The following is a 24,788-nucleotide window of genomic DNA, read 5'->3' on the forward strand; positions in this document are numbered from 1 at the left end:
AAAGGGCTGTGCTTCCGTTCAGGATCATCACCCAGATGGGGAGCTGCAATGTTTTGCCTTGTTTCTGCTCCAGAAGGATCTTTAACTAGTTACACCCAGAAGAGTTCAAATGTATACTCCTCCCAACCAAGCCTCAAATAGAAAAAATAACTTCCCAGCTCTGCTGACACAGGTAATTCCTCTCCATTGAGGAGAGGTGAGGTAAACAGGACGACAGTTTGCCTTTGAAAGTGCTTTGCAAATCAGCTCAGCTGGCTGCTACCACAAAGCCCAAGCAGGAGAACACTGGCCACTTCAGTTACTCCAGCTGATCCTCAAGCCTGTCTCCTTAGAGTACATTTGCATCACCAAGTTTCCCATCAAGACTCTTCCTCCGCTCCCAGCGGGGAGCAGACAGCTTTTCTGCTCTTTTGAGATGCAGACCCTCAAGCTTACAAGTTTCTGTACATGCCTGGGTCTGCCCTGAACCAGAGCCGACACTGCCACACTGGGAAGTTAAAGGTGTCTGCTCCTGGACCAGTTCAGGCTGCAGAGCCAAGCCTTCTGCTTCTGCTGACACTGAGGGTGACTCTTCCTCCCTCCAAACTAGACACCTATGTGTGCCCAGGCAGCTCCTAGCTTCGGCTGACCTTTTCCAGTTGGCACAGCTTACGACTGCTGGTCCCAAACAGGGCTTAGAGTCAGCTGTGCAGAATTTGCTAAGAAACATCATCTAAGTCACTGCTTAAAGAAGAATTCCACCCCTAAACACTTGCATAGGGAGTCAGCTTAGCTAGCCTGAATTCCCATATATGACCAGAAAATAGGACTTCAGCGTGTGAAGCACTCTTTCTCAGGCTCTCAGCTGGAGTGACCCAAGCAGCATACTATACTAGTCCAAAAGACACTCACAGAGAAGAACTCTGCACCCAGCCTTGCTCTCTGGGATCTCCCTCATGCTGGTGGTAGACTGCTTTTCCAGCAGGATCTGAGCTGACCAGCCCATCACAGAACACAGGTATGCACAGCCAAGGCCCCAAGGGCAGAGGGCAGAAAAAGCCCCTATTTGCACTACCTCATTTTCATCTTAACTTCATGAAAAATCAAACCCTAAATCTCACTGACTCCTCTGTTCTCTGCTTTTCTTTACGGAGCAGGGGAGAAGTTGCCTCAAATGATCTCCCGAAGCATCCTATCAAGGCAATGCTTTTCAACCAGCACGTGAACAGACTCTAAGAAATCCATAAAAGGTGCAAAAAGGCTTACCTGAAGTCAGCAGGATTAAGTTCGCTATACCAAGTTATGCACCACCAGGGGAAGCTTTAGGAGTCTGCAATTCAGAGAAAAGAAAAAGGCTGGAGGCTGCTGAGCTGGGTCACACCAGAGCAAAGTGCACAGCACCAGGATGCACACGGAGGTCTGCAGGAAACAGCTTCTTCCTGTGACGGCAGGACACTACCACAACCCCTCTCCCCTGGGACAGCCACAGGCCAGGCACAGTCGCCTGCCAGACCAGGCTGAGCTCACAGAGCCACATCCAGTTTGCAGATCAAAAGTCACCGAAGCGCCAGCAAGCGATGCACAGCTCTACCTGTCCCAGCAGGTCCTGGCTCCAAACTGCTGCAGCCGCTGCTGGGGCAGGGGGAAAGCAGGAGGCGGAGGCAAGCAGCACTTGCACCATTTCCACTTGACCCAACAACTAGGACATTTCAGGAGCATGGCAGGCTTTGGCATATCAGCTCAGACCCAGTGGCAGGGAGAAGGAAGAGGAGGGTCTGGTACCAGCGCTGGGACAATGGTTTGAGGGGAGGGTGGTGACTGAACCACATCACAGGTCTGGAGCACTGCTGCTAGACTCCAGAAGCTCATTCGCCTCTGAACGAGGCTTTTAAGCAAACCTTCTCACGCCTAAATTAGCCATGGTAATCACAGAGTACTTCACTCTGCCACGTTCAGCAGACAGAATCACACACAACTTTTATCCCGGCTTATCACCATTACCACACAGGGGAACAGCACTGCCTTCTCAATGCTTTAAGTCCACAATATACAATTTTACATCCTTGCCAGTAGCAAATGAAGCCCTCTCATCTTAGCTTCGATTACAAGGTTTTCATGATGCTATAAAGCTGTATTCTTACACTTTTCTTACAAACAGTTTACTACCAGGGGTTCATGGGGTTTTGCACTCAGTACTATTACAACAGGTTACCTTAGCTTCCTCTACATGTTTCTGAAGGAGATCTGTATTTATTCTCAGCAACTGTTACTCTCAGCAGATCAAACTACTTACCCCTCCAAAGGCCCACCACACTGATACTCAAAGAAAATTGTATTCCACGATGTGATAAACTGTTTCCTGAAAGAGCAACCAGCACAAGGCTGCTGGCACCCAGATACACATAAAGCACCAGCTTCACAAACACCACTGGAAGCACAAAATTCCCCATGCAGAGGACAGTTTCATATTTTGGCCAAATAACTCACTCTGGGGAACTGATACCATATAAAAACATACAGCACCATGGGACAGACTTTTGATTACAAGGGATCATTGGTCCAAGTCACTTCCATATTATTGCCACAACAAAAACATTAGTACCCAGCCTGAAAAACACCTGATCTGACCTGGACACTAATTAAAATAAGGTTTACTGCCTTATTCCTGATGCTTTACTCCACACAGGATGGACAGATCCACATTGTGACCGCACTCCAAAGCTTGCAAAACCACTTACGCACTCCGTATGACAACTATTCTGCACACAAATACCACATGGCAGAAGCTTTAAATGAACTCAAAGCAAGAGCTAATGACATCAATGATACAAGTTGTTTGCTCCTATTAAGTTCAGTACTTGCCAGTACTACTGAAGTTACACTTTCCAACACGTCTTAAAGCATGTGCTACTGTACAGCCTGCAGGAAAAAGGGAAGATGCAGAGGACTTTAGGGAGCAGACAGGCAAGGGGGTTTTGAATTTAAGGAAAAATACTAGAGGAAGATTCTCCCTTTGAACTGGCATAGTCTCACCCTCGCCTCCAGCCAGTCTTAACCCTGTGTCTGTAGGGGTAGAAGCCTAATTTTTGGAGAAAGAGAGATACGGCTACACTGATTCTGTGTATCATCCCAAAAGGATCCTGCAAAGTTTAATTCAGAGAAGGTTTTAGAATAACCACCTTTTATTCTCTAATGCAGGCCCCAGGCACTATCATAAAAATTCCACTAGAAACATTTCCTTTGGGCTGGGAAAACACCATGCATGGTCTGCCATGCAGGAATCAGCTCCTACAGCACAGAGCTTACACTCCACAGATGTCAAGACCTAATTAGAAAGTCTAAGAGACATGAACAGGGAATCATTGCAGCCTCAAATATTCATATCATTGCTATCCCAACATCAAAATCACCACGCCAGATTTTCTACTGGCATCAAACTCTGTATTTGTAGATGACTGCAAGACCATTTTATTAGAAGAACTCCCTACTTTGGGAAACTCTCAGAGAAAGCAGATCTAGAGGGAAGGTCTCTTCCTTAGAGGAAAAAGAGCCCCAAAGCACTCGGTATCAGGACACTTACCTTTTTCTGCCTCCTGGCTCAAAATGCCTCTCACTAGCCACCTAGAAGCTCACATCTATGTAAGACCTTCCTGTAGCAATCCCAAGACTCACAACACAAAGATAACAAAAGATCTCACCTTATGCTTCTACGCATTATTTCAGCAATATTTAGAGAAGGCCTGATGAAACTTTCCCTTGCTGCAGAGGAAACTCTCAGCTACAAACCAATACCGAAGGGCTGCTTTAGAGAATGAGTTCACGGAAGAGGCACAGAAGCTGTACTGGAAAGACTCGGCAACTATTTCCACTCTGATTAAAGTATATGAGCAGCATCCTGGACTGCTGAATAACCGAGCACTAGAGACAGGGATCATTTTTAATCAACCACTCCTAGTCCCTCTCCCCTGTAATCAAAAAGTCCCCAAAAACCCACACAACAAAGAACTCCTTTCAAGGCCTCATGGGAAGAGATGCCCTTCCCAAAGAGCCTGGAAGAGTCCATTTGGGGGCTGATCTTGCACAAGAAAGAGGGAAGAAGCCTATGCGACAAGAAGCAAGCAGTGCCACAAGCAGCAGCAAGGGACCAACAGCATAGGCAGCCCCCACGTCACGATCTGAAGCTGTGACAGTGGCACAAGGCTTTCCCATCACCTGTCGTAATTCAACACTCAAGCTCATCCAAAACCAATCCTTAGCCCTTGGGACTGATATAAAATGATCAGTATCTGCTACAGGAAACTCTCATCAAAATTACTGAATGCTAATCCCCACCCTTAAGGAACACACTTCACAGAAGATTAAGCTTTCTGAAGTCTAAATGTACAATCTAGTTCAAAAAAAGACCCAGTGTGAATTCATTACCTATATGCATTCAGCACCCGCGTGACCTGTAACTATGCTAGAGTAAACTGAAACCTCTTCCATAATCACTTTTTCAGCCCCTGAGGAGGGACAGGAGGAATGCTGCTCATCAGGTCCTTGCCAAGGAGTATTTGTAACATCAAGTACTGCAGCAAGAGGCATCTAAGCCAATTTGTTGGAAAGCTCCGAGGAGCCAGTAACCAAAATATTTTTGAAGCTGCCCATGTAACTCTCCATGAATTGAGCCCCTCTCAGGAAGCACGGTAGAAAATACACACTGTATCCTTATTCAGGGTTGTAATGATGGCAAATGCCACAGCTGAGCACTGTGGTGAGACCACGACACAAGAAAAGGGGAAGAAAGGAGAACCGGTCAGCAGAAACCTTCATTCAAATATACCTTTACAGGTCAGATGAGGCTAGCAGCCTGTTTTTCTAAAGAAAAAAACCCAAAACAAGCTGCGCACTGTCCACCAGCAGGGCTGGGACAAGTTCTACAGCTGTTTCCAAGTCCCACTCTGCGCATGAAGGTCTGCCAGAGATAATGTACTTTGAATCCCACCAAGAATTACTCTCTTGGCCTAGAGGATACCTGCAGGACAGTGAAACTGGGCAGACAACTCAACCCTGTAATGGAAATATCCATTACAGCTAAGAGCACCATCCTAAGGGAGAGGTCTGCTGATACAATGGCTCCCTGCCTCCAAGGATGGTCCAACTCCCTTCCTGACCACTTTGCTAAGCCAGTGAAGAAAGGGTCTAGCTGAAAAAAATAACAGTTTTATGCCAAGTTAGCAAGATCAGTTGATCAATGCATCAGCTCAGCACCACAGCTGGCATGTGGGAGGAGGCAAGAGGGCACAGCTGAAAGCAGGGAAAGAGAAGGGCCCTTTTAAGAGCATGAAACCATGAGGCTGGCTGAGGCAACCACTCGTCCTGAGCTAACCCTCACGCTCCAGCACAGGGACCATGCCCACGTCTTCCTCCTCCTCCAGTTTTGGCTTTGCTTCCTATCCACCTGCACTGCCAGGGTGTTGACAAGCTCCTTCCATGGACAATCCAGGTTACTAAATTGCAGAAAGTTAACCCAGAAATAATAATAATAATAAAATCAATTCAGCAAGACAACTGCAAACACCACAACTGGGTGTCCAGAGGTCGGACCTCTCCTCTCTGGAAGCAGCAAGCCTTATACCAGCTGTCATCCCACACAACTTCACCCTCTGCACCTCACCCTGGGACAACCGTGGTGGCACTGGGACCGATGTGGCCCAGCAGTGACGCAGCTCAGGGGGCCACATGGCAGAACACCATTTGTGTTAAGGTTTTGGGAGGCTGCTGTGAGCTCCCCACAGTCAGACATAAAAGCCACAGTAAGGAGCCATGGGAGCACCTGGCAGCCCAGCAGCCCCCTCCGGCTCTCAGGTCCCAGCACACTGCCCAGAGATGGAACCCCAGCTGTGGGAGAGCTGCAAGGCTGCACTGCTGTATTGAGCAAAGATTCTGGGTAATTCCCTAGCGTTGCATCAAACCTGGCTCCCAGAAACCAGCCCTGCTGGGCTGAGGTGACCTTGAGCAGGACATGGCATTCGTAAACAGGGTGCATGCCTAAGGGTGCCTTACATCACTTGCACCCCAGCTATTATCTCAGGCAGAAGCTACCATCAGGCAAGAAGCTCCAGCTTTAATTCAGGCCATGGTTTCAAGACACATCTGTCCATCTGAGCAGGTCACCACTGACAGAAGAGGGAAGCCCCCCATTGCTTCCCCACACCCTGAACAAAGCCATGCCACTCACCTTCCTCTGTCTCTTCCTCATCAGACACCCAGAACAGCTCACAAACCACAAGCAAGAGCCAGGGAGCTTTTTGCTGGTCCCCAGGCGAACAGCTCATGGGCCCACCAAGCACCTGCAAGAGGGAGGGAGTGGGCCTGCCTGGCCAGGGGACTGGGACCATCTCCTTTGGACAGCATTGCGCCAGCAGATCAGCTTGGATGCTCATGGAAAAAAACAATGACAAAGAAAGTGGTAACATCAAATACAAACAACCATCTTTCCCGCTGGAAAACTACAATTTTATCCCAGAAAAGCTGAACCAGAGACAGTTTAAGCCAACGGATAAGTGCAGGGAGATAACAGATAGAAAAAGGCACTAGGGCTAGGAAGTGCACCTACCTAGTGCATTCACGCAGGTTAATATGTTAACTTTCCATGCAGCAGCACCTTAGCAATTTGCTCAGTCTCACAGAACAAACCCTAAAAGCATAGGTTCTTCAGGTTGATCTTTTATTTTTCACAGCTTAAACATGGTCACAGTCCTCTGTGAATTGGGTTTAAGGTACAGAGCTCTCCAGACTACACAAACATTCTAAGAACAAACATTTTCAGCATACCAAGAGCTCAGATATGCTAGGTCAATCCAACTATGTTTATTTGTATTTCACCCAAATCACCACCAAAGTACTTGGAGCTCAAGGAGCAACAGCCTCCCACTGATTCAGCAAGAGACCAGAAGTAATTGGTAGACAGTCTACAAGCACCACAAAGAATGCCAGAGGCATTTATTTACATGACCCCTGTTTGCCCAAGGAGAATTCAGAGTTTGCATTTTCCTCATTTAAATTAATCATTACTAGAATTAAATCCTCCGTACTATTCCTCAGCTAACAGGAGTAAAGGCACAAACCATCCAAAATCACCCCCACAACAAAACTTTTCAGATAGCTGTCATTGCTGAAACGAGACAGACTGTTTTACTCCCATCAGCTGAAGTTCCTCCCCAGGCTGGCACAGCACGTTGGTATCTCTTCCAGGACAACTCTCATTATCTGTCCAAGGGATACGAGAAAGGCAAGGAGACACCATTCCCATTGTTGAGCAACTCCGCTCCTGCCAGGGCAGAACCATCACACCTTCTCTGCCAGTGACAACACACTGCACCTCACACCTGCGCTGCAGACACAGGAGCATGGAAATTCCCACAAGGCCTGGCTGCTGCAGCCACACAGTCCTCTCCTCCATCAGACCCGAGCGGTCCACGACTGGTCTTTAGTGCAGAACATCAAAGCACCTCTCAAGTCTTGTCAGCTGGCACACTTGCACAAGTCAGCACGCAGCAACGCTCCCTCTGACATTACCCCCTCATTGCCAGAGTATAGCTCTGCCAACAAGAGACATGTGAAAATTCCTTCAAAACAGCTGTCCATGGAAGACAAGTTACGGTCAGAGCTTTGAACCAATTATAACCACACACTTTGCAGTTGAAGCTGGCAAAATGTCTCACGCTCCTGTCATGTGTCCTTCTTCATTTCTCGTAGCAGCCAAGCCCAGCACACCGGGCAGCGAGAGACGAGAGGGGAGAGAAGTGGGTAAGCAGCACTGGAGCTCACAGCAAGTACAAGGCATTTCTAAAAGCAGACAAGTGCTCAGGGTTAACAAACCCCATACGAAACCTACTGGTACACAGTGAGGCACAGAACACCTTTACAGATATCAGCCCCACAGCTTTTGCCAATTCTCCAGGCTCAGTATCAACAATTACACAGAATTTACCATTCTGTTTACACAATGCTTAAAGAAAGGGGTATTTCTAAACTAGCACGTGCTGTCAACAACATCTTCTAGTTATTCAAGGATTTGTGCCAGCTCCCAAAGAAGTGAGGGCAAACTCCTGCAGCAAGAAGACGGCGCGACCTGGAATCAGCCAAGCTTTGCTGATTACTCCTCTGAGTAAACAGTGGTGTTCCCAGCACTTCAGCTTGCTCTCAAGCTTCTTCCGTTGGCATACTACCCTATATTTAGGATAGAAGAGCGCAATGACAAGCATTGGGAAGAATGAATAAGTGGTTTAGGATGCTCAGTATAGCAGCAGAGACTGCGTGAAGAAACCTATGAATTAGAAACTCTTAAAAGTGGGAAAAGGAATCTGTAGCTAAGGACTGGAAGAGACAGCGTTCCATATAGAAAGTTAAATAACAGATTTTGTGATGAACGGTACTGCCAAGGCAAGAGACACTAGCAGTCCCTCATGTAAACAGCGATGGGCAGTGGAAAGAAGCCTTTGCCTGGAGGGGCTTAGAGAAGACAGGTGAATGCTTCGCCTTTTTGTATAAAAAGAGGGGTTTAATCCCATTTTAGGCAGGTGAACAACATCAGTGCCATCTTCCCAGGCCTAGAAGCCCAAATATCCAGGACCAAGAGACACACAGCACGTCAGGGAGTGACTGCAAGCCCTACTGCGCAACTCCCACATCCCCCTGCCTGCACCTTCTTGCCCCGAGCAGCAGAGACCTGTAGAAACTCTAAAGGTACACACGGGAAGTTTCCAAACTTCAAACCTGGGGCAAAACTCGCTATATTCAGGCCCGATGACTTGACAGGCACTGGAGACTCCTGTGAGCAGCTTCGCCAGCCTGTTGGTTCTGAGGAGCCAGGGAGGCCACAGGGACTGTTCCGCATTTACGCCCGTTTGTGCGGCAGAGCTACTCGCTTGCGCGGAGCCGCCCGCATGGCCGAGTAACGAGAAAAGTTTAAGTGCATGTGTGCGGGCGGGGCCTGGCCCCAGGTGGGCGCCCCCAGCCCCCGAGCGGCCAGTCCGGCCGCAGGTGGGGCCGAGAGCCGGGGGCTGCCCGGTCGCCCCGCCCGCAGAGGAGCGCACCCGGCTCCGGCCGCCCCCCGGGGCCCGGGGAGAGCCGCTGGGCCGGGGGGGCGAAGCGCACAGGGGCTCCGGCACACACCGCCGCGACCCCACCACGGCCAGGCACCGGTGGCCGCCACCTCCAGCACCTGGGCCGCTCCCAGCGTCCCCGCCGGCGGCTGCGGCGGAGCCCCGCGCCTCGCCCGGTACAGCTCGACCCGGCCCAGCCGCTCAGTGCCCGGGGCCCGGCCCGCTCCGCCGCCCGCTCGCTAGCAGGGCCGGCCCTGCCGGGCACCCCCGGGCGCGGCGCCCACCAAGGCCGGGGGGAGGCCCGGCGGCGCCCAAAGAGCGGCCCCGGCGGGGGCCGGGCGGCGGGAAACCGCCGAGGAGGAGGTAAGCGCGGCCGGCCCCCGCCGCCAGCACGGGCCGCCGCCCGCGCCCGGCCGGCCCCGGCAGGCCGCGGAGGGCGCGCCGGGGCTGAGGCGGCAGCGGGCCGGACCGACCCGCTGCCCGCGCACAGAGAGGCCCGGCCCCGCCGCGCCGCCGCCCAGGCCGCGCCGCCGTTCCCGGTCCCGCTCCCGCTGCCGGCCCGCCCGGCAGGCCAAGGGCAGGGCGGCCCGGCAGGTGCCGCCGCAGCCCCGCGCTGTCGCCGCCACCGGGCGGAGGCCAGGCCGTTACCCCCGCGCGTCCCCGCGTCCCCTCACCGTGCGACGGCCGGGCCCGGAGGCCGCTCCCCGCCGGCTCTCGCCGCCAGCGGCCCCGACGCACCGAGCGGGCGGCGCGGCGCGAGCGCGACCCCGCGCGGGCACGTACCTGGGGGAGGGGCGCGCGGCGCCTAGCAACCGGCGGCACGAGCGGGCCGCGGCCAATCGGCGCCCGGCACCCGCGCTCAGCCCCGCCCCCCCTCCGCCCCGCCCCACCTGGCTGCGCGCGGCCCCGCCTCCCCCCGCGCCCCGCGGCCCCGCCCCGGCCGCTCCCCTTTGGCCTCCCTCCAAGCTCCGCCCCTCACTGGCCGCCAGGCCCCACCCCCGCCGGGCCCCGCCCCGCGCTCGGCCCCGCCCCGCGCCCCACGCGCGGCCCCCGCGCTCGGTGACCCCGGCTCCGCCTGGCCCCGGGCCCGCCGCAAATATTTGTTTGGGGCCGGCCTGGCGCTGTGGCAGCCCGGGGACGCGGGGCCGCCGCCATGCAGCCCGTGCTGGGGGTCCTGCTTGCCCTGGCCGCGGCCCTCGGCTCAGGTAGGGCCCCGGGCCGGGCCGGGCCGCCGTGGGGCCGCCGTGGGGCCGCCGTGGGGCTGGAGGGCGTGGGACAGAGCGGGGCCTAGACGGGCCTAGGGGCCGGCCCGGGAGCCTGCAGGCCTCTGCCCTGAGCCGCGGCAGGGAGGGGGGGCAGGCTGTAGGGCGCTTCTGTAGGGCAGAGAGCCTCTGGCTCCACAGGACAGATACCATGCTCCGTGGGGCAGGGGTCCCATGCGCCACAGGGCCCGGTGCCCACGCTGTGCCCTCATGGGCGCGCTGAATCCTGCCACACTCCCCAGGCCACCGCTCGCCCCTCAATGACTTCCAGCGCCTGCGGGCCACCGAGCTGCTGGCAGTGCCCGCGGACTCACCGCCGTTGCTGCTGGAGTGGGGCTCAGCAGAGCAGTGTGCCCAGCGCTGTGCCGCCAGCCTGGCTTGCCGGTGAGCGGGATGTAGTGCCGCTGTGGGGCAGGTGGGAGTGCAGGCGGCCACGACGCCAGGGTCACCCCATTGGGATGCTGGGTGCTCGCGTGCGTTCTCCCGGGTACTGGCCCTGCGCTGTGCCATGCCAGCCTCCCACTGTGCCTCCCAGGGCTTTCCACCATGACCGGCAGAGTCAGCAATGCCACCTGCTTCCCTGGACCCAGCACTCGCCCCCACATCCAGCTGCAGAAAAACATCCACTACGATCTGTACCAGAAGAAAGGTGGGCTGGTGCCACAGGTGGACATGGAGACACCACAGACTGAGCACAGGCCACCCCACACAGGGCTCCCCACACTGCCCACGTGCTCTGGCTTGGCTCTGGGGCTCTGACGTGGTGCCTGGCTCTGCCCAGACTACCTGCGGGACTGCATTGTGGCTGACGGCTCCAGCTACCGCGGCACACGGGCCATGACAGAGAAGGGTCTGCGCTGCCAGCCCTGGCAAGCCACAACACCTCATGACCACAGGTGCCCCTGTGTCCCCAGCTGCCCCACTGCACCTGCCAGTGGCCCTGGGCAGCATGGGGCAACAGGGAATGGGCTAGGGACAGTGTGGGGGCAAAAGGTACAGCATGAGGGCAATGGGGATTGCACAGGAGCAATGGGGACAGCATGGGGTCAATGACACCAACCAGGGGTAGCACAGCATTGTGGCTGTGCCCACCCTGGGGCAAGGGGCTCCCAGCCGCCCTCCTACCCACCCTGCTGCCAGCAGGTTCCTGCCATCCCCTCACAATGGGCTGGAGGAGAATTACTGCCGAAACCCTGACAAGGACAAGCGGGGTCCATGGTGTTACACCGTTGACCCTAATGTCCGGCACCAGAGCTGTGGCATCAAGAAGTGTGAGGATGGTGAGTGCCAAATCTCGGGGTGTCCCATACTGTGTGTGTTCCCCTCACTGAGCCCTCCAGCTGTCCGCAGCTGTCTGCATGACCTGCAATGGGGAGGAGTACCGTGGCACTGTGGACCGCACCGAGACAGGGACAGAGTGCCAGCGCTGGGACCTGCAGCACCCACACAAGCACCCCTACCACCCTGACAAGTACCAGCCCCTAGCCCTGGGCAGTGTGCAGCCACCCTGGCCATGCCAGGCACTGGAGCAGTGGTGGCACCCTCAACCGCTGCTCCCTGTCTCCGGCTCAGGTACCCTGACAAGGGACTGGATGACAACTACTGCCGCAACCCCGACAGCTCCGAGCGGCCCTGGTGCTATACCACCAACCCTGGGCGAGAGCGCGAGTACTGCCGCATCCGCCTCTGCAGTAAGTCCCTGCCAGTGTCACCGCGCAGCTGGGACTGGGGCTCCTGGGTGCCACCCTAACCCTGCCACTCTGCCCCTTTCCGGCCACGCAAGCAGAGAAACGCCCGCGACCCCTCAACGTCACCACTGGCTGCTTCAGGGGCAAGGGTGAAGGGTATCGGGGCCGGATGAACGTCACTGTCTCGGGGATCCCCTGCCAGCGCTGGGATGCCCAGACACCCCACCAGCACCACTTCGTGCCTGAGAAGTACTCATGCAAGTAAGGGGCAGGGGGGGCGCTGCGCCCAGGGAGGGTGGCGGTGGGCAGCACCCAAGGGTGTGGGATTGGAGTTGGGGGATGACACCCATGTGGACCCTCCACCAGGGACTTGCAGGAGAACTACTGCCGCAACCCTGATGGCTCAGAGGCACCATGGTGCTTCACTGCCCGCTCCACTGTCCGCATCGCCTTCTGCTTCCACATCCGCCGCTGCCCTGATGAGCTGGGTGCCCAAGGTGAGCTGCCCCTGGGCACCCGCCCCTGGGGTGCCTGCTAGGGGTGCCAGCTCTCCCTGCCTGTCCCCAGAGTGCTACCATGGCCATGGCGAGAGCTACCGCGGCCACATCAGCAAGACGCGCAAGGGCATCACCTGTCAGCCATGGGCTGCCCAGACACCCCATGTGCCCCAGTGAGTGTGCGAGGGAGTGTGCTGGGGGGGTACAGGAATAGGGAGGGGAATGGGGATGAGGATGAGAACAGGGATGGGGATGGTGACAGCAATGGGGTGGTGACTTCCTCCTGGCAGGATCTCGCCTGTCACCCACCCTGAGGCACATCTGGAGGAAAACTACTGCCGCAACCCCGATAACGACAGTCATGGCCCCTGGTGCTACACCATGGACCCCCGCACCCCCTTTGACTACTGTGCCATCAAGCCCTGCTGTAAGCCCCTACCTGCACCCCTGCAGAGCTAGGGGGGTCCCCTGCCACCCCCTTGGGTAGTTTTGATACTGTCAGGGTAGCTGGATCCTGGTCCTGTGCCACCCTCTGCTTTCTCTCCACAGCTGGCAGCATGGTGCCCTCCATCCTGGAGAACACAGGTGGGAGCCAGCGGGTGCTGGGTGGGGGCCGTGGTGCCGGTGCCAGTGGCATGGCCCCAGCTGATGCCCACCCTGCCCACAGATGTGGTGTCATTCGAGCAGTGTGGCCAGCGGGATGAGAGACTGCAGTGGAAAGGGCGCGTTGTCGGTGGCCAGCCTGGCAACTCGCCCTGGACTGTCAGCATCCGCAACCGGTGAGTGGGTGCCCTGTCTGCACCGTCACGTGGCCAGCATCGCCCAGGACCTCACCCCCCCATCCCCACAGGGCCGGCATGCACTTCTGTGGGGGGTCCCTAGTGAAGGAGCAGTGGGTGATCAGCACGCGCCAGTGCTTCTCCTCCTGGTAAGGCCAGGGCCAGGGCACGTGGTGCTGGGACTCCCGCTCCCCATGCGCTCACATGCCCAACCTGCAGCAATGCCGACCTGGTGGGCTACAAGGTGCAGCTGGGGACACTCTTCAAGGACCCTGGCCCTGAGGACCCTGACCAGCAGACCATCCCCATCGCACAGATCATCTGTGGCCCCTCTGAGTCCCAGCTGGTGATGCTGAAGCTGGAGAGGTGAGTGGCCATGCCCCAGCCCCTGCCATGCCCCACTGCTCACTGGGCTGACACCATGTCCTGCTGCCCTTCTCGCCGCAGGCCAGCCACTCTGAACAGGCGTGTGGCCCTGATCTGCCTGCCGCCCGAGCGCTATGTTGTGCCTGCAGGCACCGTCTGTGAGATTGCTGGCTGGGGGGAAACCAGAGGTACCTGCTGTGGGCAGCTCCTGAGACAGCATCCCCTGCCCAACGCATCCCCTGCCCAACGCATCCCCTGCCTGCAGCATCCCCATGTCCATGGCAACCCCTGCCTGCAGGATCCCCAGGTGCCTGACATCCCCCTGCTCACAGCATCTCCCTTCCGTGGCATCTTCCTGCCCATGACATCTTCCTATCCATACCATTCCCCAGCAACAGCAGTCCCCTGCCCACAACATCCCCTGCCCATGACATCCCCTGCCCACCATACCCACTGCGAGGGCACTCCTCCTGCAAAGGTGTCACCCTGCAGGCTGTATGCCCCCACCCATGGCATCCCCTCACCCACGGCACCCCGTCATGGCATCCCCCTCCCCTGCCATCCCCTACCCGTGCATCCCCTGCCCGCTGCCCTGTGTGCTCGCTGCCTGCAGGCACAGCGGATGGCAGCGTGCTGAACGTGGCGCGGCTACCGGTACTGGCCCATGGCGAGTGCAACATGGCACTGCGCGGGCGCCTGAAGGAGAGTGAGCTGTGCACTGCCCCGCTGCGCGCTGGCGTGGGGGCCTGCGAGGTGAGCCGGGCTGGGGACTGCTGCCTCGGGAAGCCTGCACTGCTGGCACTGGGGTGATGCCGCTCTCTGGGTGCTGCAGGGAGATTACGGGGGACCACTGGCTTGCCTCACTGCTGACTGCTGGGTGCTAGAGGGGGTCATTACCCCCTCCCGTGTCTGTGCCCGCACCGACCAGCCTGCCCTCTTCATCCGCGTCTCCCTCTACGTTGACTGGATCAACAAGGTGATGAAGATGGTCTGAGCCGGCTCAGCCCCAGCCTGGCACAGCCACCACCATGCAATAAAGGCACAGCCGCAGGGCTCGGCACTGCACAGGGTCTCACACATTTATTTAGTACTGAACCCCAAACCATGTCCCGTCCTGCCCCCAGCTACGCTTGCTTCATCCTCCTCTGGTCCTGGTGAGGTCCCCAGGGCCAGCAGTCACCCTGGGGCTGGCATAGCAGCAGGGCTGCCACAGGTGCTAGGGGCTGTGCTGTCCCGTCTTGCCCTGCCAGGGCTGCCCCAGGTGCCGGAGGAGCCAGTGGGCGCAGTTCCCAAAGATATCGGCCTCTGTCTCTACGCCGGCCAGCACGTGGCCGCCCTCTGGGTACCACAGCAGCCTGTGAGGTGAGACAGGACAATGCTCAGCTGGCACCCCAGGGCTGCCTCCCTGCTCCCACCCTGCTGCACCCCACTCACCGCACCGGCACCCCCCTGGCCCTCAGCACTCGGTACAGCTCCAGTGCCTGCATAGGGCTGACACGCCGATCCCGGGCACCCACACACAGCAGCACTGGTGTTTGCACCTGCAGTACAGCCAGTGGTGGGTGCCCAGCACCCTGCACCCAGTATCCCACCACCCATCCCGGCCCTGCCTTACCCGGCCCGCGTGGGCGATGGGCGAGCGCATCAGCATGGTGGCCATGTCCTCAGCGTGGGGCACCCGCTCGAAGGAGTAGGGCAGCCCCAGGGAGGCGTAGCGCCTGTGGCACGGAGGTGCTGGTGGGTGCCGTGAAGACGTGGCATGGCATAGGGTGGGATGGGGGAGGGGTGACACTCACCAGTCAGGGATGTCGGAGGTGCCCAGCAGTGCAGGCAGGTTGGAGACGGGGCTGCGCAGGGCACAGGCTTGGTAGCGCTTGGGTTGGCTGGTGAGGAGGTGGAGGGCGATGAAGGCTCCATGGGAGCCAGCCAGAAGGGCCAGCTGGTGTGGGTCCAGGGGCTCGCTGCACAGCGCCTGCTCCACCGCCAGCTGCACCCATGGGTCACCCCCCATCAGCACCCTGCCATCAGCACCTTCCCAGAAGGCCCCACCATCAACACCCCTGTGGCACCCACCACCCAGCACCCCTCACCTGGGTGTCCGCCACATCCTGCTCACCCACATGGGAGAGCAGGGAGTTGATGCTGGCCTGGCCAAAGCCCAGGGAGCCACGGTAGTTCACTGGGGAGACAGGGGCCACGGGTGCTACCTCTCCAGTGGGGCGCAGGGGACACACATCCCCAGGCTCCCTGGCACTCACCAAGGAGCACGGCAAAGCCCAGCCGACACAGTGCAGCCATGCTCGGACGCCAGCGGGCATCAAAGACGGCACAGGGGCCACCTGGGTCCGGCAGGAATGTCACCCGGGGTGCCACCAGCACTGCCAGGGTGTCCCTGCCATCCCCTTACTCACCATGGGGACACACCACGAGGGGGTGTGGTGCCATGCTGTCCGGTGGGCTCAGCAGCAGGGCCTCGAAAACCTGGGTGTCTGCACCAGGGAAGGGTCCCCCTCACCACTCACCACCCCACGCACCCAGCACCCTGCCCACCCCCTGCTCCCGAGGGTCCCCGGCACCCAGGCAGCACCCAGGTGCAGCGGGGGCCCCCGGGCGCTCACCGTGTGCAGCGGGGCTTTGCCCGCTGCAGGGTGGCCGGACTGTCAGGGTCTTCCAGGTGATGCCAGGCACTGTTGGGGTGTCCTCCACCGGCACCCAGAAGAGGGGCAGCTCCTGGCCCGCAGGCGGCAGCACAGTGACCACCTGGGGACAGGCAGCAGGTGGCACTGGGACACCCCTGCCTCAGGGCAGCTGGCCCGTGCTGGGGTGTAACCGGCCCTGGTGTGCCTACGGTCCCAGTGCTCCATGGTGCTGTCTCATACTGTGCCATGCTGTGCCGCCCTGTGCCATGCATGGGTGTTCCATGCTGTGCCTGGTCATACTGCTCTGTGCCACGCTGTGCCGTCCTTGGCTGTGCCGTGATGTACCTGTCTCCAGCACTGGGCCAAGCTCTGCTTTTCCTTGCCACACTGTGCCATGCAATGTCATGCTGTGGCTGGCTGTAGCTCACCATGCTGTGCTTTACCATGCCATGCCAAGGCTGTGCTGTGCAATGCCATGCTGGATCTGGCTGTGTCACACTGTGCTGTGCAATACCGGGCTAGGCTGGGCCTGGCTTTGCCCACTTGTGTCATGCCACGCCACTCCACGATTCACCATGCCATGCTGTGCCTGCTGATGCTGTGCTGTGCCATGCCATGCTGTGTTTGGCTGCACCTTGCCATGCTGTGCCATGCTGTGCTTGGCTGCATATTGCCGTGCCGTATCAGGCTGTGTTGTGTGGTGCCAGGGCTCTGCTCACCAGGCTGGGAGGGTGGTGTGGGGCCGAGCAGGTGGCCACCAGCAGGTCCCACTGGAGGGTGAGCAGCTCCCAGCACCCTTCGGACGACCCTGGGGACAGAGAGCATGCCAGTGCTTGCAGAGGCTTCCAGGGCACTGCGGGCAGCCTGGTGCCACGTACCTGCTGTCAGGTTGGTGACAGTGGCTGCCTCCGTGTCCACAAGCAGCAGGTCCTGTGAGGGGGCAAAGCATGGGCAGCTGTGTCAGCGCAGGGCGCGGGGGCCGTGTCTCTGTCCCCACCGTCCCCAGGGCTCACTGTGCGGCTCCGCTGCGGGGTGCCCAGCACAGCTCGCCGGCTGTCGGCTGCCCAGCACCGTGGCGGCAGCACCTCCGTGTAGAGCCCGGCAAAGGCTGCAAGTGGGGCAGAATGTTAGCAAGCCAGGGCTGTGGGCACCTGGTACAAGGGGGTTCCCAGGGGGGTCCCAGCCCCCCAGCAGTGCCCAGCCTGGCCCACCATGCTGCACTCACCTTCCGTGGGCTCCTGCACCACGTCAAGCACCGTGACTGTCTGCCTTGTCTGCCAGGTGAGCTGGGGAGAGCTGGCGATCAGGGATGGGCCCCTGCCAGGGAAACTGAGGCAGGGGGCCATGGGGACTGAGCCCACCTCCCATCCCAGCTGGGCACTGTGAGAGGCTGTGACATCCTGTGCTGGGTACCCCACTGGCAGCACAGGGTGGCACAGCCGTGCCGGGTGCCGCAGGGCCCTGCTCACCATGCGCAGGCGCAGGCACTGCCGGTGGGGTCCCCCCAGGTCCCCCTCCAGGTAGAGCAGGCGCTGGCCATCAGGGCTCAGCCGGGGAGAGCAGGTGGCACTGCGCTCGGCTGACAGCAGCTCTGTGGGCAGCAGGGGGTCAGCACGCCAGGGACCCCCAGGGCACCCCCTCACAGCCCTGGTGCTCACCACAGCGCCTGCTGGCCAGGTCCAAATGGAAAATCCCTGACCTGGGAAGGAGGTACAGGTCAGGCTGAAGCCCCGTGGCCATGGTGACCCTCGCTGTGCCAGCATGGCATGGGCATCCCAGCATGGCGCTGGGTGCTGGGGGGACCCACCTCCTGTTGGAGCAGGCGCTCAGCCCCAGGCGGAAGGGCTCATGCCACCAGCCCACAAACACCACGCCGCGGTCATCTGGGGACCACAGGGCCTGTGCAACAGCCAGGCTCAACCCACAGCCCCAGGCTGCCCCCCAACCCCCAACCCTGGGGCTCTCCCTGCAACCCATCCTGACCTGGCCAGGGGAGAGGTGCTCCGGGATGCCCTCCAGCACCGAGAGGCTGCTGCCCTCCAGGTCCAGGACGCAGAGGACGGGCACGCTGCGGGTGCTCAGTGCCTCCCCCCAGTCTTCATGGTACACGAACTGCTCACTCTGCAGCACAGCCCCATCAGCTCCATGGCCCATGGCCCCAGATATGGGGCTCTGTGCACGGCACAGTCACAGGGTACCTGGCATGCTCATGGGGTGCATGGGGTGCTCACAGCGTGTGTGGCACGCTCACAAGATGCACAGCATACTCATGGGGCACACAGCATGCTCATGGAGTGCGTGGGCGGCTCATGGGGCATGGGCCATGCTAACAACGTGCATGGCACACTTGTGGGGTGCACAGCATGCACATGGGGCACATGGCACCCACCTCCTCATCCTCTTCCTCCTCCTCCTCTGGCCTGGCTGCTCCTGGCACATCCCACGGGCGGGGGGGGCACCGTTTGGGCCGGCTCTTCTCAGCCACATAGAGTAGCCTGGTCTCCGAGTGGGACCAGGCCAGACAGGCGAAGGGCCCTGGCACAGCAAGAAGGTGCCAAAACCCAGCCTGGCACTGGCACAGCTGGGCACCAGGCAAGCACTGGGGCTGCTGGTGCGCCGGCCTTGCCTGTGTTGCGGGCAGCAGAAAGGGGTCCTACCCTCTGTGTAGACCTCCCCGTGCTTCCCCAGTGCTGTGAGGTCCACACTGTGGCTGCGCCCGCTGCTGCCCCACACCTGGGGGGATGAGGGTCAGCACCGGCACACCACAGCTGTGGCACCCACCGCCCCGTGCCCTGGGGCTGCTGTGACTGGGGCAGCCTGTGTTACCTCCAGCAGCTCGTGGCCCTGCTGCGGGCAGCGGCTGAGCACGGCACGGTGCTGCCCCGTCGGCGAGTGCTGGCTGAGGAGCCTGAGGGTAGGAGGGAGGGAGGCTGCAGTGGGCAGCGTGCCATGGGCACCAGCCTTGCCGTGGGCACCGGCCATGCCGCCCCATCCCGTCCGTGCCATACTGGTTGTGGATCTCGGCGCTGAGTGCCGCCCGGCTGATGGCGAGGCCACGGCCACCCACGTGCCGCAGGCTGTAGTGGCGGCTGAAACGCAGGAGCCGGCGGCGGGGCAGGTCTGGGCGGCTGCACTCTGCAGAGGGGGGCTGTCAGCACCCACCCCCACCAGTCCCGGGGGCCAAGAGCACCAGGGCAGCCGAGCCCGTGACTCACCGGTGTAGAGCAGGAAGGTCTGTCCCCCTGCGGCGGCCCCAAGGGCGGCAGAGGTGATGGCAGGGAACTGGCTCAGCTCCCGGTAGCAGGCGGCGGGGCCACCGGCCACCTGGGTGGGGAAGAGGCACGCTGGCGGGGGACAAGCTCACCCCTCTGCCCTTGCCCACCCCCAAAACAGGGCTGTGCCCACCCACACAGCCCCCCCCCCGGGCCCCCCTGCCCACCTCTGTGCCCCGCTCCATCCCTGAGGCCATGGGGCCTTGCTCTGCCACGCTGGGCCGCCGCGGGCAGGCTGCCAGGGCATGCGCCAGCAGCCCGGCACGAGGGGCCTGGCTGGTGCCCGCCCTCCGGCTGCCCTGCGCCGCCTGCCGTGCCCGGGGCAGCTGGGCACAGCTCACCCTCTGCCGCGGCACAGCGCATCCCCAGTGGCACAGAGCCCAGCCTGTGTGGCCACAAGCACTGGAGCGGGGGTGACACTAGTGCTGGCACCACCATCAGAGATACCCGGGGTGCTGAGCTATGCTGTTTATTGGGGGGAGGCAGCAGCGGGGGGCTGTTAGCACTGCAGGTGCTTGAGCAGCCACAGTGCCATGTTCATGAAGCCGTCAGCTTCGGCCTCGACACCGGCCAGGGCGTGGTTGTTCCCTGGGTACCAGAGCAGCCTGGAGGGGAGAAGGGCATTAGTACCAGGCTCGCACCCCACCACACAGGCACTCAGCACCCCACTTACCGTGTGGGGACCCCCCGGGCTTTGAGGGCACGGTAATACTCCAGCCCCTGCTTGGGGGGCACACGCCGGTCGTCCTCCCCCAGCATCAGCAGCACAGGTGCACGGACCTGCGAGAGCGGCACAGCCTCAGCACCGGCACTGCTGGCAGTGATGGGGACAGGCACAGGGACATACCTGATCGACGTAGCGCATGGGCGACTTGCGCAGCATCTCTGTCCACTGGGCAGGGTCTGGCAGGGCATCAGGCACGTAGGGCAGTCCCGTCTCCGTCAGGCACCTACAGACAAGAGGGCCGGGGCGTGTATGGGGCTGTGACAGTGGGGAGGCTGGGGGCAGTGGTACTCACCAGTCAGGGATGTCAGTGGTGGCCACCATGGAGGCAATGTTCACCACGGGGTTGCGGACAACACAGGCGCGGTAGGTGTCAGGGAACTGGCCGAGGAGGTGGCATGCCAGGAAGCCCCCATGGGAGCCACCCACCAGTGCCACCCGACCAGCATCCAGCGTCTCCTCCTGCAGCACCCGCTCCACGCAGAGCTGCCACCACAGGGGAGACCTGCTGAGGCAGGCAGCCCCGCTTTCCCTCCTCAGGGCACCCGCAGGAGCACAGGGTGCCCCAGGACCATGTGTCAGTGTTGTACCTGCACATCACGCACGTCCTGTGTGCCCACATTGCCTGGCAGGGAGGCCACGCTGTCCTGGCCAAAGCCCAGGGAGCCGCGGTAATTCACTGGTGGGGGAGCAGTGTCAGAGCCCTTCCGCCCCATCCTGACCCCACTGTGTGCACTGTGTCATCCAGCAGTGCCCTGGATCCCCAGCATCACTCACCCAGCAGCACAGCAAAGCCCAGGCGGCAGAGTGCTGCTGGGTACAGCATCCAGCTGGCCGTGAAGACGGAGTGGGGACCCCCTGCAAGAGGAGAAAGGCAAATGGGGTGGTGGGGGGATGCTGCCCAGCTAGGGCAGGGGGCACAGCAGGGCAAGCTCTTACCATGGGGCATCACAACTAGGGGGGGCTTCTGGGCAGCAGAGCCCTCGCTTGGGTGCAGCAGGATGGCATCAAAGTCCAGGCCCCCTGTGGAAGTGGGGTGGGGGGGGTGTCAGCGCTCGGCAGAGGTGGTGGTACCCAGCCCAGCCCCACCAGGCACTCACCATACTGGGGGTGCTCCTGCTCCGGCAGGGGCTGCAGGGTGCGGATGCCCCAGCTGATGCCGGGCACAGGGGGTGCGTCCTGCAGGCAGACCCAGCGTGCCTGCGCCTCCTGGCCAGCATTGGGCAGGACAGCCACTTTCTGTGTGGGGAGATGGGTCAGTGCCAGCACCGAGGGGATGGTGGGCACTGGGGAAGGGGGGTGTTACCTTACCAGTGTGTGGGGGCAGCTAGGGGTGGAGAACCTGGCCACCAAGAGGTCCCGGTCGATGGTGAGGACAGACCAGCTTCCCTGGGGGGCATCTGGGGAGGAGGGGGGGGTCAGACCTGCTGGCACCGACCCCCTTCTCAGCCCCGGCACTGACACGGCCCCACTGGCCTGCCACTTACCGGCTGTCAGCGAGGTCGTGGCACCCGTCACTGTGTCCACTACGAACACATCCTAGGGGCATGAGGGCAGAGTCCAGCGGAGCCCTGACTCGGCCTGGCCCCCCTGTGTGCCCCCCTGCCATCCTGGCATGGCGGCCCTCACCTGCTGGCTGCGCTGGGTTGTATCCAGCACGAGCCTGCGGCTGTCAGCTGCCCAGCACAGCCCCGGCAAAGCACCACAGTAGATGCCTGGGAAGGCGCCTGTAATGAGAGCAGCGGTGCTCAGCACCCCTCCATGCCCCCTCTGCCCACCCCCAGGGCTGTACTCACCCCATGCCTGCCGTGGCACAGTCTCCAGCACCGTGCTGGTGTGTTTGGTGTACCAGTCGTACTGCAGGAGACACGGTATGGAGCGAATCTGGCAGGGTCCCAGCCCGCCTGCCCCCACCACAGCTTGGGGAGGGGGCTCTACTGCCCTCCTGTCAGCCCCCACACTGGCATAGGCACCCCACCGCCTCCCCGGTGTCCCATCATGTCCTCCAGTGCTGCTCACCATGCGGAGGCGGCTGCACTGCTGGTGGGGTCCCAGGGCATCATTCTCCAGGTAGACGATACGGCAGTGGTCAGGGCTGAGCCGTGGGGACCACACGGCCCTGGTGTCCTCAGAGAGCAGCTCTGCATGGGCACGAGGGGATGGTGAGGGGCTGCGGGGAGCTGGGGTGCCAGTGGGGTTGGGATACAGGCTGCTCACCGCATCTCCCGCTTGTCAAGTCCACGTAGAAGAGTGCTGACCTGCCGGCAGAGACCGGTGTAACAGTGGGGCTAGGGGCCTGGCTGTGGGGCAGGCTGCCCCGCAGGGACTCACCGGCGGTTGGTGCAGTGCCGCAGCCCCAGGCGGAAGGGCTCGTGCCACCAGCCCACAAACACCACTCCAGTGTCGCCGGGGGACCAGAAAGCCTGTGGGGAGCGGGGGGTGAGTGTCTCAGCCTGCTGCTGGCCCCTGAAACCTCCCTTCTCCAGTCCCCATCCTGACCTGGCCAGGGGAGAGGTGCTCCGGGATGCCCTCCAGCACCGAGACGCTGTTGCCCTCGATGTCCAGGATGCAGAGGACGGGCACGCTGCGAGTGCTCAGCGTTTCTCCCCAGTCCTCGTGGTACACAAACTGCTCGCCCTGTGGCACAGCCCTGTCAGCCCCACGGCCACCCAGCCAGCCCCTGCCGGCCCCGGGGCGGAGAGACCCCACCTTGAGGGGTGCATCCTTCTTGGGGTGCCCTGTGTCCTCATCGGAGGTGCCCAGCTCAGGGGCTTTGCTCTGGAAGAAGGACTCGGCCTTGGGACGCTTCTTTTCCGCCACGTAAAGCAGGTGGGTCTCCGAGTGCGACCATGCCAGGCAGCCAAACTGGTCTGCAGGGATGGGTCAGGCACCGGTCCCCCTGTCCCCCCAGGACCCCACATCCCCCAGCATCCCCTGGCCCCTCACCGTCATCGTAGACACTGCTGTGCTTGTCCAGCGCTGTCAGGTCAATGCTCTTCACCTTGCGGTTCTGATCCCAGACCTAGGGGCAGAGATGCCGGAGCGGCCCCGAGCCGCAGCGTGGATCCTTCTCTGAGTCCCAGGGAGTATCCAGCCCCCCTCGCCCCCCCCCCCCCCCCCCCCCCCTCACCTCCAGGAACTGTTTCTCCTTCTCCTTCTCCTTGCCGGGGACCTTACGCAGGACAGCCTTCAGTGCCCCACTGGGGGACTCGCGGCTCAGCAGCCTGCAGGTGGGTGGGCACCTGTCAGCCCCCCACCGTCAGCATCCTGAGGGGACGCGGGCGCTGGGGTGGAGCAGGACTCACTCGTCCTTGATCTCGGAGCAGGTGCCAGCGGGCCCCGAGTAGACAACGGAGGCCCCATCGTGGAAGATCAGGTACTGGCGGCAGAACTTGATGTTCTCAGCCCGTGCCAAGTCCCGCTGCGACCACTCTGCGAGAAGCAGGGTGAGGAAACCCGCCGGAGACCCCCTGCACACCCCTGGCCCCCCTGTGGGGCCACTCCGTCCCCGTACCGGTGTAGAGGCTGCAGTACTTGCCCCCGTACTGGGTGGTGATGTCGGGACCGAGGCAGGCAGCGCTGAGCCCCGGGTGCCGGCTCAGCTCCCGGTACAGCTCCGCCATCTCCTCCACGCTCAGCGGCACCTGCGGGACCTGCCGGGGTGGCTGGGGGCACGGGGCCGTGCCGGGGTGCGGGGCGGAGGAGCAAGAACTGGGGAGCCGGGGGGCACAGGGAGCGGGTGCTGGGGCACCAGGGTACGTGGGGGGATTAGGAGGGGACTGGGGGCAGTTACTGGGGTACGTGGGGGGGGTACAAGGGCAGTTACCGGGGCACTAGTGGGTACAAGGGTACTGGGGGCAGGTAGCGGCGTACACAAGGGAGATTAGGAGCACTGGGGACAGTTACTGGGGTACCAGGGTGCAGAGCCAGGGCAGTTACTGCAGGACTGACGGCAGCACCGGGAGTGCGGAGCGGGGGCAGTACCGGGGTACCAGCGGGTACAAGGGTACCGGGGGCAGCTACTGGGGTGCACGGAAGGGATTATGAGGGTAGCGGGGGGTGATTACCGGGGTACCAGGGGCACTGGCGGGGATACGGAGCAGGGGCAGTTACCGGGGCGCATGGCGGGATGAGGAGAGCGCCGGGGCCCGTCACCGGGGTGGCGGGGGCGCACAGCGGGGGCCGTTACCGGAGCACCGGGGGCAGGCGGGTGCCGGGGCTGGGGCTGGGCGACGGTGCGGGGGCAAGGCCGGGGCCGGGGCCGGGCCCCGGGCCCCGGCCCCGGGGGGCTGCGGCGAGGGGGCGGGGGGCAGCGGGGCCGCGCGGGGGCGGGCTCCCGTGGCGGGGCGGGCACCCGGGGCGGTGACATCACTGACAACCCCCCCCAGCCCCTCACCGGAGGCTCCATGTCGCGGCGGCACAGCAGGGGCGGGGCCAGCGCCGGCACTTCCGGGACGGAGGGGCTGGGCCGGCGACGTGCGGCTCCTCCCATT

The 24,788-nt window shown here is 61.0% G+C and overlaps 4 protein-coding genes across 11 annotated transcripts in view; 1 reads left to right on the forward strand and 3 right to left on the reverse strand.

Annotated features, from left to right (window-relative positions):
* Positions 1-9,872, reverse strand: part of DAG1 (dystroglycan 1) — a 53,519-nt gene extending 43,647 nt beyond the window's left edge. Inside the window, exons 1-2 of one of the 4 annotated variants that reach the window (XM_056335002.1) lie at positions 9,743-9,793; positions 1,246-1,309 (exon numbers count right to left, since the gene is read on the reverse strand). The gene's annotated coding sequence lies outside the window, so the exon portion shown is untranslated. Of the gene's footprint in view, positions 1-1,245; positions 1,310-8,739; positions 9,298-9,742 lie in introns of those variants that run through there. The other 3 variants (XM_056335008.1, XM_056335003.1, XM_056335005.1) reach the window with 3 other exon arrangements.
* Positions 9,873-10,114: 242 nt separating this feature from the next.
* Positions 10,115-14,725, forward strand: MST1 (macrophage stimulating 1). The gene is given in 19 exon segments (XM_056337106.1): positions 10,115-10,273; positions 10,573-10,714; positions 10,866-10,926; positions 10,928-10,979; positions 11,112-11,226; positions 11,474-11,610; positions 11,681-11,801; positions 11,903-12,021; positions 12,117-12,279; positions 12,385-12,515; positions 12,586-12,688; positions 12,806-12,942; positions 13,065-13,100; positions 13,183-13,294; positions 13,366-13,443; positions 13,514-13,660; positions 13,742-13,848; positions 14,274-14,413; positions 14,493-14,725. Coding segments are annotated over 19 exon segments (2,115 nt in total). The 5' UTR covers positions 10,115-10,221; the 3' UTR covers positions 14,655-14,725.
* On the reverse strand, positions 14,726-19,778 carry LOC130148472 (acylamino-acid-releasing enzyme-like). 4 transcript variants are annotated; one of them, XM_056337104.1, is made up of 22 exons: positions 19,739-19,778; positions 19,515-19,623; positions 19,308-19,434; positions 19,126-19,207; positions 18,957-19,032; positions 18,689-18,834; positions 18,283-18,420; positions 18,107-18,198; positions 17,958-17,998; positions 17,769-17,890; positions 17,525-17,585; positions 17,313-17,407; positions 17,178-17,229; positions 17,019-17,107; positions 16,279-16,420; positions 16,072-16,149; positions 15,919-15,999; positions 15,751-15,839; positions 15,457-15,647; positions 15,276-15,378; positions 15,095-15,201; positions 14,726-15,015 (listed from the first exon to the last, which is right to left on the reverse strand). In XM_056337104.1, the coding sequence occupies exons 1-22, from the start codon at positions 19,766-19,768 to the stop codon at positions 14,877-14,879; spliced, it is 2,190 nt and encodes a 729-aa protein (XP_056193079.1). In that variant the 5' UTR covers positions 19,769-19,778; the 3' UTR covers positions 14,726-14,876. The 4 variants fall into 4 exon arrangements, 3 of the variants coding, with proteins under 3 accessions (XP_056193079.1, XP_056193077.1, XP_056193078.1); XM_056337102.1 differs by having other exon boundaries at positions 19,126-19,623; XR_008821564.1 differs by lacking the exon at positions 14,726-15,015 and having other exon boundaries at positions 15,170-15,201; positions 15,457-15,543; positions 19,126-19,623.
* A 246-nt stretch (positions 19,779-20,024) lies between these two features.
* Positions 20,025-24,743, reverse strand: LOC130148474 (acylamino-acid-releasing enzyme-like). 2 transcript variants are annotated; one of them, XM_056337107.1, is made up of 22 exons: positions 24,692-24,743; positions 23,810-23,939; positions 23,601-23,727; positions 23,426-23,519; positions 23,242-23,317; positions 23,005-23,165; positions 22,795-22,932; positions 22,627-22,718; positions 22,513-22,553; positions 22,315-22,436; positions 22,092-22,152; positions 21,925-22,022; positions 21,783-21,834; positions 21,607-21,695; positions 21,396-21,534; positions 21,235-21,318; positions 21,073-21,153; positions 20,886-20,974; positions 20,591-20,781; positions 20,419-20,521; positions 20,245-20,351; positions 20,025-20,176 (listed from the first exon to the last, which is right to left on the reverse strand). In XM_056337107.1, the coding sequence occupies exons 1-22, from the start codon at positions 24,701-24,703 to the stop codon at positions 20,071-20,073; spliced, it is 2,193 nt and encodes a 730-aa protein (XP_056193082.1). In that variant the 5' UTR covers positions 24,704-24,743; the 3' UTR covers positions 20,025-20,070. The 2 variants fall into 2 exon arrangements, with proteins under 2 accessions (XP_056193082.1, XP_056193083.1); XM_056337108.1 differs by lacking the exon at positions 24,692-24,743 and adding an exon at positions 24,409-24,542.
* Positions 24,744-24,788: the final 45 nt, after the last annotated feature.

The sequence above is a fragment of the Falco biarmicus genome, chromosome 4 (assembly GCF_023638135.1).
Source record: "Falco biarmicus isolate bFalBia1 chromosome 4, bFalBia1.pri, whole genome shotgun sequence".
Classification (NCBI taxonomy): domain Eukaryota; kingdom Metazoa; phylum Chordata; class Aves; order Falconiformes; family Falconidae; genus Falco; species Falco biarmicus.